Genomic DNA, 14,982 nt, shown 5'->3' with positions numbered 1-14,982 from the left:
TCATATTTATAACAATTTATTTATATATCGAGTCTGTATAACTAGTAACAAGGTTTTATATATTATATCTGATGTAACAAATATTTATTTTGCGAAATCTATAAGCTTATCAATTTTATTGTTTGTAGGTACATAAATAATACTTTAAACAACAGCCAATTAGTTCAAAATATTCTCATGACATGCGTGCATAAAAAATATACATATATTTATTTATTTTTATACTCTTCCTTTAGAATAGCTCTAATCAACATCTAGATATTTACAAACATTATATTTCATCCCCTGACTTATTACAAAGTTTGGAAGCTGTAGATATATAAGATCACTTTCTTACATTAACTTATCAACTACATGGACTAAGTAGTATGTTTATAATATATTGGCTTAGTCTTAACATTACTATGGAATGACTTAAAAGAATGTTAAAGCACAGTTCATTCTCAAAATATCACTTCCAGAAGACGGCCAGGAGAACTCGAAAATAATTAAAACAACAAGTTCATAACCAAAATGTAAATAATTACAAACAACAACAGTAAGAACTTGAAAAAAAAATGTTCGTTGGCTCCAACAGGGTCGCGTATAGGAACTACATAACAATGTTTAAAAAATGTATAAAAAGCTGTTCCCATCTTGAGCTATTTTCTTCTATAATAAATCTTTCTAATTCTTTGGCAAACCTCGATCATTTAAAAAAGGCGATGGAAATGATTTAAAAAAAGAGGCTTTTTCCACAATAATACAACAATAACAAATAACTAATTTACATTTCAGAGCTCCATCCTTTTTATCAACAATTAAAAAGTAAGAAAGAAAACAAATAATTAGTAATAATAATATGCAACAGCATTTTAAAAGGCAATTCGCATATCTATATCTTTGGAATAATTTTAATAGTGTATTGGTATTTGCAGCCCTACTTAAAAATTGTCTGGTAATCTATTAGCAGAGCTTCAATGACCATATTCTGCTGCATAAGGTCGAGTGCCATGTTGGTAGATTCCTGTTCCGGCCACATCAGAGTTGGGCCAAATACTATAGCCACGTTAGCAACGTGCATCCTGTTATGCTCCTGATACTGTGTCACCCTAAAACATAGCAATCAGAGGATTACTTCAGACCCATGTAACAATGTAGTAATTTAATCCAACAACAACCAATTAGTGTCAAAAATTATATTGTTTGTGCATTATAATTGTATAAAGAACATTATATCTTTGATGTGTGGTCGGTCATAAGGGCTTAAGTCACTTTTTGAGCATTTGGAGACTAGCACCAAATCAGAGCTACTGGTTTGTAATAAGGTCTTTATGTTTCAGATACTTACTACTATATTGTTTTATAAAAATAACAATTACCAAAATATCAATAATTAGATTTAACATAATGTTTTGAACTTTGTTTTTGCTCTCTTGAAAAATTCATATTTCTGACTTAAGCCCTTATGACCGCGCATCAAAGAGTACAGTAGAGTTTTTATAGTCCAATAACATGAGTAACTGTTGATCAGGCAGTCTCCATCTGGTTTATAGGGGGGTAATGCCTAGGATCAGATTAAAGTATAACATATCAGAAGGGGTTTGTTGATTGAAGATAAAATAATAGAAATAAATTGTTATATTGAGAGGAAGATAAATGATTTTGGAGGTGGGAGGCCAAAAATTATATAATATTGTAAGTGATGTTAACTGAATTTCGATAATTGGGAAGTTATATTGCTGAGATGAGACGATGATAAGAATGAGTCACCACTTCGTATTTAGTAGAAAGATGAAAGCTGCTCTCTTGGTGTGAGTGGTTAAAACCCCATATTGAGATGGGCCACATGTTCTGTGGTTCTGCTACTGATATGCCCACCTCTGAACTGTGAGCCCCTCAGTGCCATGCTGATTTCTGCTTAACTAGACATCTCTGGTCTAGGGCTTGTAACTGAGTGAGCACAGGTCAGAGTTCCCTAGAAAGTCTATAGGTTCAAACTCTCAGGGATTAGCACTATAAGGTCAGATTGCCCCTGTGCCTCCTAGATAGTGTCAATTTCTTTTGTCAGTAGATGGCATTCCTTGCCATTTTCACATAATTAAAGGGTCCATCTTAACCCCCCCCCCCAAAAAAAACCTAACACCTCAGGCCTTTGGACTGAACAGTAACTATAAATGAATGAGTATGGAGGGTGCATGTGCTAGTCTTATAAATGTTTTCATCACCATAGTTATTATATAATTTAACTTAATCTGTAAATGAGTCTTTCGATTGACAAGATCACTAACACACAACTCCATAAAACCATTTTTAATATTTTCATTATTGATTCTATAACAAGTTAGCATAGAATAAATAAATGGTTAAGAGCAGAATGTAAATTTTAGTAAAACTCTTATATTTCTGTCATACTTATACAAAACAAAAATATTAAAATTTTCCAATCAGAAATGACATTAAAAGTACTTTTCTGAAAATTGTTGAAATTGGAGTTCGTTAATCTGTCAACTCAAACGCTCATTCAAAAAATTAGAATAGGAAAGTACTGTCTGAGTGAATAATATTAAAATATCTATTCTGAAATGAAAGAGGATTTATTGCAACTCAAAATAGGCTGTTAAGTGAAAGTTGTGAGATGTGGACATCGCACGAGACTTTTTAAAAATTATAATTCTTAAGTATATATTGAAAAGTTTCTAAATATAATTACCGATCCCATGTTATACAAAAACGTTGTAATACATACCTAAGTAAATGCTGTAATAAGAATTTTAGAGTTTCTCTATTGATTGGTGGTAAAGCTTTTACAATATCCTGGAACATACTTATCCTTTCTTTTCTATTTGGCGTCGCTAAAAACAAATAGACAAAGAATTATAACACATTTATGAAAGCGATATCTAAGAAATAATTTTCTAGACTCATTTTGAGAGTATGTATTAATAATAAATTAAGATTTACTTACTACTGGCTTTGATGGCTTTTGTAAACAACTTGCATGGTATCAAGGGCTCTTTCAGTTCCCGAAAGAATAATTTAAGGGCACCAGTCAAAACATGCACATCTTCTTCCTTCTCAAGAATTTCGTAATGATTCTGGTCAATCTGAAAATATGAATTAATATTAAAAAATAATAATGCAAGTCAATTTCTAGAGAAAAATAATGATTAGCATCATATTAATAATAAAACTGGAATACTGGAAAATATGTCACATGAAAGAGAGAAATATCTTTCATACGCATGAGGATATCTTTATTTTTTATTTATAATATTGTTATTGGATAATAATGTTTATCTTAACAGATTAATAAGGAATAAGAAAGACATTTCTTAAACCTATATTTTATATTTATAAAAACTCTTTACAAAAATATAAATAATTAGTTGTAATCCTACAACTTAAGTTCTAAAGTGTTTTATTTTATTATTATACATGTAAGTGGTTATAAATTAGTGAAGTGAATGTGTATATAGTTAAATATTGAATTATTTTTATTTAAATGTGTAAACATTTTTTTTTTTAATTAAAATGAAATGTAAACTTTGTTGGTTTTGACTGTATATTAATTATTAAACTATTTATTGAAAATATTTTTATTTATAGAACTTGATAATGGGCAGAAGAGCCCAAAACATTCAGATGAGATAAAGAATTAAGAAGGTGGATAAAGGGTATAAAATAAAGTCCTGAAAAGAGATACAATATACTCTTTACAATATTTATAGTTTAATATACTACTCCTTGCAATAACGTTTTGGCTCCATAGCAGTTTTTAAACCATTTATTTAACATGTTTTAACCATTGTCTCTAAAACATTATAAACTGCATACAATTAAAAAAAGTATTTATTAAACATAATAATACTAATTTTATCCATTTTAATTTCTGAAATCCAGTCACAACTGATTGGTGGTGAAAATCTTGTCTTTAATTTTCTGCTAACAACCAATTACAAAGTAAACTTCCATTATCACATACCTGAACTGTTTAGATATGTTATGATGAAAGGTCAGAAATCAAAACTGAGAAAACTAATATTATAATATTTAACAAATACTTTTTTAATTTTATATATAGTGTTTAAGGGACTATGGTTTAAACGTTTAATAATTTTTTAAAAATGATTATTGAGTGAAATATTAATGAAAAAAGCAGTATCTTAAAATAAAATTTCGATAAGAGTTTTTATAAATAAGAAATATGATAATAATTTCTTATATATCTAATGCCTGAATTTTAAATAAAGGCTTTTATGTTTGTACTTTTTTATTCAGTGTGTTAGGGCTTACACAAATGTTATCTATTTATTCTTTTTTAATACTTTTTTCATAGTTTTTATATTTTTTTTTCCTCAGTTATCTTCAACTAAAGAAACTTGGCAGGAGGGTCAAGTTTACATTCTGTGAGGCCTTGACACCCTTAGCCGCAGATGTTCCCGACTAATGTAGGCATGTGGTTTAATAAACTGGAGAAAATTAATTAATTTAATTGTTTCATTAACTTATTCATTTTCTTTCCCTACGTGAAATAGACACTATCGTTATCTCTATTTTCCATCCCTTGACCATGAACACTGGACGGTACTTATACCTTCTCTAACTTCTCAAAGTGCCATAAATTATGCAAAAATTGGTACAAAGTATGCAAACGGTTCGCGATCCCTTGCCTACAAGATAGTATCCGGCCTATTTGCACCTCTGTAGGCCAATCTGATGCTAGTTTAGATCTCCCTTCTTTTATATCTAAGCTATTTTGATGATCTAATAATTGAATATGTTCCAAGTGCTAATTCAATCAGTTTTATCTAAATCTAGTCTAGTCTTATCATATATAAAAAGCCTTGATACAGCTAAACTGGAAGAATCAGGTGCAAAAATCTAGTAAATGAGCTTTGTGCCTGCGAACCTCGTGAAGTTCTAATGGAAACTAAGTTTTTGTTGAAGTTAAATATATAAATTGATATAAAATCAAGAGAAATAGAAATAATTAGATTAAAGTGAAAATGGCTCATAAAGCAAATGAAAAATTTGGTTGAATATCAAAATGGACTCCTAATTGATTATCTAAAAATTGTGAACTGTTATTTCATTGTAGTAATTGTTCAGCTTTTATCAACTGTTTTGACTATTTCAAGATATGCAATTTATTAAAAGTAAAAATTTTTTGCATAAAAACTTTTAACTGTCCAGTATATAACGAGCAAGAGAAATTTTTTTTTTTTTAAATACCTGTACTATATTTTTGTGGATCATATCACTTTTAAGAAGAGTCTCGTTTTACGTCAACTCAACACACTTTTGAAACTTACTATCTCAAATTCTGTAAATACTTGGAAAATTAAAATTTTATTGAGATGTATCTACTTGTTTTTGAATTACTGAGGCATAAATGGACTTAAAAAAAAAAATTAATGTTTTGGAATTGCTGAAGAAGCTTCCCTAATTTTGCTCGAGATGTCATTTTACAGTATCTTCCACCCCCTTTAATATTGCATGCAACACTATATAGTTTAAGATAAGTTAATATTTCTCAAAACCTAATTTAAAATTTTTATTTTAGTTTTCACAGAAAGTACATAGTATATATTCAGTTTTATTAAAAATAAATAAAAGGAAATTTAATAGTTTTTTACTAATCACAGATCTGAAATATAGCTGTGATGATTACAAAGTTGAAATGGAAAGATTAAATCTTAAATAGATATGAGAGTTTTATTTTAAATTATATAACATCATTGACTCTTACCTCAAGGCGGATTTTCCAGACAATCGGAACACAATGACACTTAACTAAATTAATAGCTACTTTTACAAATATAATTAAATCCTAGGTAGTACAAACTAACTAATTATATATGCTTCTCTGATAACTGATGGTTCTCGATGTCTTCTTTTTCAAAATTTACCTCTGACAGTTAACAAAGGATTGGTCCTATTTCATCTTCCAAGACAAATGTTACTAATTTTAACCTGTATAATATTGTACATTAAATGAAAGGGGATGAAATAAACTGTAAAACGTCGCCTATTCTATACTTCTAGCTAAATTAGGAAAACTTCGGCAGCAATTCTGAACCTTGTTCTCTGTTTTTAGAAAATTTATGAGGACTTAACAGCTCTGTAATTAAAAAGAGAGTGGACATATCTCAATGAAATTTCAGTTTTTCAAGTCTATACTTATATAACATGTGAGTAAAATGTGTGACGAGTTGAAGTTCAATGACCCACAGAAAAAATTTGTATGTGATACAATCATAAAACACTTCAAAATAAAATTCATAACCTACAGAGAGAAAAAAGCTGTGGATGATAGACAAACTGATTTTTTTATTTGTAAAATTAGATAAAAACTTCAAATCTGAGGAATTAAATGTTTTTTTTAGCTTATTACACAAATAATAAACCAAAAATATTACAAATTCTTAATTACCAACTGATAAATAATTTAATCCATTAAAAAGGTATCCATGATTATCAATTAATAAATATATACAGATTATGGGAAAGTATATACAAAAGAACAAGCTTATAAAATTGACTAGAAAGACCATGCTCATTATATACTATCAATATTATTTTATAAAACCATTATTATATACATATAAATATCTAAGCACATAAAACATTTAGCTAAAAGCAACATTCATACTTCCAGAGTTTCATGCCCATATCTCTCACTTTACAAACATCAAAATACCTGCAGTCTGATCTTTTGAATTTGGGAAAGGTTTCCAGAAGCCCTATAAAGGCCATCAGTTTTCATATTTTCCGGCAACCTTTCAATAATAGATATACACCTTTGTACAAATTTTGGTACTTTGGGATTACTTGAATCTGCAGAACTGCACGCAGCCTCTAAGTAGCAACCAAAAACAGGTTCGTCTGAAATCAAATGTTTAATGAATAAATGTGAAAATATTAAATTATTACCAAAAAATTGAATAAATATATAATATAATCTTAGGAAATTATACAAAGAATATAAAAAATATTTTGATTTATATATATATAGAAATATGTCATCTTCAACCACCCTTTTCAGACAATCCAGAAATTCAAATATAGCTTACAACCTTAAATCTTTTGTCTAGAATTAATAATATAATTGCATATATATAACTGATTATTAGTCTGGGTCTGAATATCGATGTAAAAGAGATGAGAGGACTAAATGAATTTCATGGTTAACCGCCACTACTCCTCCACTCCTTTATCCTGATGATCTTCTCACCCTGCCTTGCTCATTTTTGTGTTTACTTCCATTCAGTAAGGTGGGTTTCCAATTTTGTTCATTATTTTCCTTTTTGTCTTGACTTTTATTCTTATTTCCCTAATTTTTCCGTTTTTCAGTGTTTACTATATATATTTTAATTCTTGTTTATTTAAACTTTTCACTGTAAATCTTACTTTTAGTTTTGTATTTTTTTTTTTTTTTTTAGAACTGATGAAGCCCTTCAACGTGGAGTGAAACGGCTCACATTAAATAGTTTAATTAATATTTGATTATTTTTTACTGCAAATAGACAATCTTTCTTTTATATATTAAATTTTAATTATGGATAATTTCATTAATTGTTTGTGTATTTATAATTAACACAATACTTAAAATATAACAATAGATGTAAGGGTTGATAACATTAAACTACGTCTTATATAATAATTTGCAGATGGACAATTTGTCTGAAACATCGCCCAAGATAGAGAATTAAGGTGTTTTTTTTCTTTCTTGAAAATGAATAAATGAAATAAAATATGGGGTAATACTAACCTTTAAAAGATACATGTCAAAGTTTCATGACACTCCAATGATTAGGCAACAAGATATTGAAGTTTCAGTGCTGATACTTCAGGCACTTTCAAAACAATAGATCAAACTGAAGTTTGTTTGTTGATTAAACACTGTTTGAAGGTGAGAAATACAGTCCAAGCTCAGCAATGGATTGATTAGCATTATAAAGAATCTGATCTGTCAAAAGCAACCGCCTGTTAGCAGTTTTGGGATTATCAATAACCTTGAGTACTCAAAGAATAAAAAAAAATTCAAAATTTAGTTGAACAACTTATACAGTTGACATCCCAAAGGCAATGCATATGTTAACCAAACATTTTAGAATGAAAAATTGTTTTCCAAATGGGAGCCACATTTCCTTACAATGAAACAAAACAACAAGGTATTGATGACTGAGGACTCTTTAGAGTTATTTAGTAGGAATAAACAGGATTCTATGCATCATTATGAGACAATAAATGAAACATGGACCCTCTAAAATCAGATTGGCAATTTGCTGACTGGAAAGCAGCTGATAAAAGCCAATACATAGCATTATAGGACTGACAGAAGGGCTAAATCAAGACAAACTAGTACCATGTAACAAAAAATAAAGTCGGGAAGATTATTGATTGACCGTGTGTATAGATGAATTGAATATGGTCCGGGTGCGGTAAAAAAAAACAAAACTCAAATACTATTCCTATATACTATTTTAGTATAATTATCTACTATTTGAGTTGTTTTTTTTTACCGCACCCGGAACATATTCCATTCAAAAAATAAAGTCGTCTTTCACCAAAACAACAAACCATGTCTCAGGTTATGATGGCAGAACTGCATGAATAGGGCTTCCAATTGCTTCTATGGATGCTCTAGGAAAAGAGATTTAGCACAAATAATAAAGAAATTTTGGAAACTGAAGTATCTTTTGAAGGCACCATGTTAGAGAAGCTAGGTAATAAATATAAATCTCTCTAAGGAAACGTAAATAAACAAAGAAGAATTAGGAAAAAAATAATATTTATTTTAGTAGTTAGGATTATCTGATCGACATGGTATACCTAATTCAACCTAAAGTTATACTAATATCAGGAATGTTAAATAATATCAAATAGTTTTAATTTCGAATGATTAATAAGTTTACATAGTTCATAGTTCATTGACTTCCACTCGCGCTCCATACCAGGACCAAGTTCCAACAGGTCCTCAGACAAATTAATGTAAAAAGTAGAAGTACTTACAAGTGAGGGTCATTAATACTTTATTTTATAGATAGATACTTTATTTAGGGCTGCGGCTAAGAAAGAAGAAAAAGTAGTAATAACTATTTTTGGGAGAAAATAAATAGTTATTGCTATTTTTCTTACCTCTTGACCACAGCCCAGACCATCTCCTTCGTATGTAAATATTGTTGATCGAGGTTTTAGTATAAATTCTGTTAACATTATTATAGCTGTAGGTTGATTCCACTCAACAATAGAAAATTAAAATTAAAACGTGTGCGAAACTATTCCACAATCATTATTACAACACATGGTAACATAACAGGCAGAATATTATAAGCTACACCAGCTAATTTTAACAGAAGCAACAAATATTACATAATACTGATTCATATAATTTTTAAAAATAATATCTTGTGTGAAGTATTAAATAATTTTCTAAACCGAGAAGAACATTGAAAGCTACCCAATCAATATATTCATTCATAATGTTTATGTGATGGCATGATTATGATGTTCTGATATTATGTAAACTTTGTTAATCACAGATTTCATTCCTTAAATTACTTTGTTTCAATAAGTTTCTTTAAAATCAAATTTGCTCAAAGTTTGAAGCCATTAGTCACTCTTTATTTGTGTTTTACGAGATTGCAAGTGAAGAGGTTATTAATTTTGAAAGTAAGTAATAACAATTAATATTGAACTGATATTATCAAAGCACCAAAGATGAAACTGAATATGTATCTGGTTATACCACATGAAACGTGGGTGAAATAAGGGGTCACATAAATAAAATATGAGTGAATATAATAATCACTTATCAATTAGTAAATTAATTAGAATGCAATAATTAATAATTAGATAAGAAATTTAACTTTCAAGAGTAAACAAGGGTCAGTTCCTATACATTAATAATAATTATTCAGTGGAACCTTTGTATAATGAATTTGTTGAAATCCCCTTGAACTGGGCATGTCATTCAATGGAAAATTATACTTTATATAACAAACCCTTGTATGATGAATTTCCTCTCAAGGAAAAAATAATATATCTTTTTGCAATGAATGTTTGAACTAAGTTTAATACATTCACTTATTCGACACATCACAATCTCTCCAGAATATTATAACACACACACAAACAAAAAAAAAAATCTTTTCAAGACTACCCCCACCCTTGAAATAAAATAATTAAGTCTGGTTTTATCATGCCTTTAAAACATTTACTAATAACAAGTACTGCAGTCTTTACAAAATAAATTAGTTAAATCGAGCAGCAATGAAAAATTTTCTAAAATCAGAAATTGGCGTAACCACTTTATAATGAAACATACCTCTACATAACAAATTATGTTAGGCCCACCTCAGTAAATTGGATACACGTGTTTCTATGTGAATCGTTGCAAGCCTTTTTCCAGCGCTCCTCAGTTTTATAGCTCCGTCTACAGTTTTAATTTAACATCATAACGTTTAGTTTACTAGAGAGTGTTGTACGTGAATATCTGAAGTGTTATACGTGTTGTTTAGTATTCTAAAATTTGTCCCATCATTATTGTATATTTTTATTATACATTACTGTATAATCCATTGTTGTAATCCACAGATACAAAGTTTTTTAAACATAAGAATGTGTTGTATGAATGATTTGTTTAGTAGATGGTTGATAAACAGAAAAGGATTCCATCACAGGCAGAAGTAAAAATCAGATAACAAAGATATAAAGATATAAAAAAACAAGATAACAAACAAATTTAATATTCCAACAAGAAAATTAGCGACAATGTTAGAAATTAAAAAAAAAATTAAAAGAAGAAGGTAAAAGAATTTGGAAGAATGTGCTTTCAAGTAGTTAAAACCAGTACCCTTCAAAAAAAAAGCTCAACAGTTTGCTGTGGATAAAAACAATTGTGATGTGTTTATTAATATTCATACCATACTATTATTTATAACACACATATAATTAGAGGTTCGATTCCATATAAAAAGTAAAACAGAGGTCAACAAATATAGCATGAAAAACTCCTTAAGATTTGTTATACTGAGATTCCACTCTACATTTTATTAATGATTATACAAAAACTTCAAGGTTTAAATATAAACGTTCCTCAGTACCAACCAAATCAATTCCAAGACCTTATACTATTTTGTAAAACTATTTTTTTAAGTAGTGACAAAAAATATCTTCTACCTATTTATTTTTTTTTCAGTCTCTGACCTAGTACTAAGAGAAAACTTGAAGAATAGGATGGTCCAGGCACTATCCCATCTTTCCGAACAATAGCCATGTGGTGGCTAAAAAGGTACTTTAAGTATTTTTAATAGATTTTCAATAAATAGTTCTTTGATATTTTGAGTACCTTTTTGAATGACACTCACACCATCTCATCTTTCAAAAGATTGGCCAGGTGGCTACCAAAAAGGTGCTGTAGGAGTTTTTAAATACATTTATAATAAATATTTTTTGCTATGCTGAGTATTGTTTTGAATGCCACCCGCACCAATTCTCCTTCAATTCTTAATGGTCAACTAATAAACATTCAACCAAAGAAAAACCTTGTTCATTAAAAGAATTGTAGGAATGAAGGAGCATATAATTACATTTGATTTCTAAACATAATTAGATTATATATAATTTCTTAATCTAGTTCGAGAACGGTTTTATTATTCCATTAAAATAAGTTATATCAATAAAGTCCCAACACTCTTTATTAATAATTTCATATGTCCAAAGTTCTAGCTAACTTGGCCATCACCAGCTCTTAAAAATTTGCAGGTTATTTTGCCCAGATCTAATAAAATATGGTCAAAAATAACCAATATTTGTCAATAAACAACACAATGTCGATAAGTGATTGATAGTAGTAACATAATTTGTAATTAAAACTTTTAATGTATATTTGTAATTAAACAAAAAAGTATATAGGCTAATTTTGACTATATTAATTAGAACTGGACAGAATAGCCTGAAAATTTCAAGAGCTGATGTGAGCCTATTATAAGATTGTCCTTGATAATGAGCAGGTTGGACTTTTGAAGTTATTAATAAACAGCATTGGGATATAATTTATAATTATATCATATCCATTCATGTTTTATTAATTTTACCTAAAAATTTTGGCAACCAAATGAACATGAAGCAAGGAAATATCCGTACCGTGTATAAAAAGGAATAAAAAAACACATAAGTGTTAGAACCATGCTCACACAACCAATTGCACAGTTAATTGAAGATACGTCAAGCTGGATAAATCACTGGATATTGAAATAACTGGACATTGCCATTGTATGAAAAACAATCACACCAAAAAAATACCATAACACAAACGAAATTTAACATACGCAATATTAACATACGCTTGTCCAGTTTGGCTCGAGGCAGGAAAATTCCTATTGAAAAAATACATAAAATTCAAACAATTTTTTTTTAAACCAAAAATTTTAAACCTAATAATTTCAAGAATAAACTAAAAAATATAATTAAATTGATTAATATATATAAAGTTAACCTTTCCAAATTCCCTTCTTGACAAGAGATTCCATAGTTGGACGTTTATGGAAGAACTTTTTCAGTCTTGCTTTAATTTTCACCTGTCTTTCTGCACTACTTACACCTAAGTCCTCCATGCTGTCATCTTTATTTTTAACTATATATAAAAAAAAAAAAAAAAATCATCATTAAATAAGAAATCTAACTGACCCAAATAAATGACATAAAAAAAGAATTTATAAAATTAACAACTTACAATTAACAGACTTAGATCGGCCAATATTGGCACCTTTCTTTGAAAGATCTTCTGGGGAGGTGCCTTCAGTTATCATCCCAAGTTTAGCATTCCTCACAGATTCAGTTGCTTTTGGCTGAAATTGTATTTTTAAAAATTAAAAACAAAGTAATGCAATTAACATAGGTTATACAACTTGAAAAGTTGTTTTTATTAGAATATAAATAGAGTGTCTGGCATAGTAGCTAGACAAAATTCCCCAATTTTTTCATATTTTTTACAGATTTTCTCTGACTAAAAATAGCAAAATATACTTGAACCATAATAATTGTTACCTTATTAGGCATGTTAAGTTCAAATATCAGTACCGATAATATTTATACTGAGTAATTTATTAAAAAATGGTGTTTAGAAAACTACTCCACATTATAACAGAGTAGCGTATAATTTCTTAAATAATTTATACATTATTTGTATTACAGTTTAAATTATCACCAAAAAAACATTTTTTCCATTGAATAGTTTTTCAAGCTTTGGTACAGTGATCATACCACGATATTTAATGACTAAGATATTAGACATATAAAACCTCCTAATCAGCCAATATAGTGGACTACCGAGTTATGTTCTGAGGATTATATTGAAGTTACCTATGACGTATCAAATCTACAAAAAAAGCAGTCTGAAGATGGCATAATATTTTTTTCTTATTAGTCAATTATAATAATTCATAACTGAAAATAATTTTTTCAAAAAAACCTTTAAAGTTATACCACATAGTTTGAAAGATATAATATTTTTTCATTTATCTTCATAATGACAGAGACATTTAGGTATATGAAACCTAAAGAAGCAAAGTTGGGTTTTGAAGGATACTCTTGAGGAAAATCTATAACTTGGATACTAAATAAAAAAAAATCAGCCCAGTAGTCTTCGTGAAAGCTGTGGATGATATACGAAATCCCTGATCGGCAACCATTTTGAAGTGAAATTATTTATTATTAAGTATTACGTGTTCACCACAAATTTATCTAATCAACTTGCCACTGATAGTATGCCATTTTTGTTGTCGAAGTAACTTTATTCTTATGGTCTAAAGTTTCTTTTTTATATATTTTTTTTACTTCATTATATATTCATAATTAGCAACATTCAAATAAAAAAAAAATATATATTCAATCCAATAGTATAGAAACAAAGCAAAGTTATTGAGCATAAAGTTGTACTTTTTTAAAAATTACAAATTAATCTTTTATTTAATAGCTTATTACCATTATCTAAATGTTTTGATTATTTTCTTTTAGAACTAAACGGATAAAATTTGATTTCCACTAATAAAGACCACTTCCTTTTTCAAGCTATATATATATAAGAAAAAAAGAAAATGAATTAATACCTGACCTGCTAAGATAATAATTTTACAAAAGCCCATTGCATGAAATTGGGATGGTTATATTTTTAATCCTACAGTAAACTATTTCAGTTAAAAAGAAAGATCAATCTATACTTTACTAAAGTCAGAACTTAAACAATTTTAAGAAAAAATACTTACGAGAGTGTTGATGGTATGCTGGATAGTAGTGGCCCAATGGAGAGCGCTGTTGATGTTCTCGCACTGGAGTGCAACCTTGTGGCCCAGTTCCTGCTGGGTACTGAACAGTAGCACATGTTTCCTTCCCGATACTTTTTCACCAGAGCTCACCTCCGCACCATTCAGATCCAGAGTAACTTCAGGGTGCCCTCTCTAAATTTGAGAATAAATAATTAACATCAATGAAAAAATATATTCATTTGCATCTGAAAGACTTTTTCAGTTAATATTTCATTTCTAAATAGATTTAGCTATCAAAATTGAAGAAGACGGGTTTAGAACTTTTTCAATCACACACAAATCCACCAGATATATATAGCTAATTAATGAAATTGGAAATATTTTATCAAATATGCATTGAACAAAACAGTTCTTTTTAATTTACTAAAAATTATATCCAATTAAAGGTAATATTTTTAAATATATGTATGTATAGTTGACCGTAAAAATTGATATATGGGGAGATGGTCAGGGTTGCGGTCAATAGTGAAACAAAAATAGTTTGCTACTATTTATTTTCCAACGTTTCGCCCCACTTTGTAGGGCTTCATCAGGGCTAAAAAGATACAAAATGAAACTATGTTAAGATAAAATGATAGAAATAAAAATAAAAAGATACAATGAAAAGAATAAAAAACAAGTAACAAAGGCAAGAGCAATAGTTTCATACAAAAATACGTAAAATATAAAG

General features: G+C 28.7%; 1 protein-coding gene across 6 annotated transcripts in view; it reads right to left on the bottom strand.

The window, feature by feature from the left end:
* LOC106685695 (rho GTPase-activating protein 15) overlaps window positions 1-14,982 on the bottom strand; it is a 29,352-nt gene continuing 14,370 nt past the window's right edge. For 4 of the 6 annotated variants that reach the window (XM_067048356.1, XM_014428510.3, XM_014428507.3 and 1 more), the window contains 8 exons: window positions 14,253-14,444; window positions 12,722-12,836; window positions 12,485-12,622; window positions 12,318-12,365; window positions 6,683-6,867; window positions 2,948-3,086; window positions 2,729-2,834; window positions 1-1,091 (listed from right to left, as the gene is read on the bottom strand). In XM_067048356.1, the coding sequence (XP_066904457.1) occupies window positions 920-1,091; window positions 2,729-2,834; window positions 2,948-3,086; window positions 6,683-6,867; window positions 12,318-12,365; window positions 12,485-12,622; window positions 12,722-12,836; window positions 14,253-14,444 (1,095 nt within the window). In that variant the 3' untranslated portion in view covers window positions 1-919. The remainder of the gene's footprint in view (window positions 1,092-2,728; window positions 2,835-2,947; window positions 3,087-6,682; window positions 6,868-12,317; window positions 12,366-12,484; window positions 12,623-12,721; window positions 12,837-14,252; window positions 14,445-14,982) is intronic. The other 2 variants (XM_014428508.3, XM_014428511.3) reach the window with 2 other exon arrangements.

The sequence above is a fragment of the Halyomorpha halys genome, unplaced genomic scaffold (assembly GCF_000696795.3).
Source record: "Halyomorpha halys isolate HHAL.00 unplaced genomic scaffold, Hhal_1.1 Scaffold725.1, whole genome shotgun sequence".
In the NCBI taxonomy this organism is placed as follows: domain Eukaryota; kingdom Metazoa; phylum Arthropoda; class Insecta; order Hemiptera; family Pentatomidae; genus Halyomorpha; species Halyomorpha halys.
Note: the sequence above shows the minus strand (reverse complement) of the source record. Positions and strands in the feature narration are given on the sequence as shown.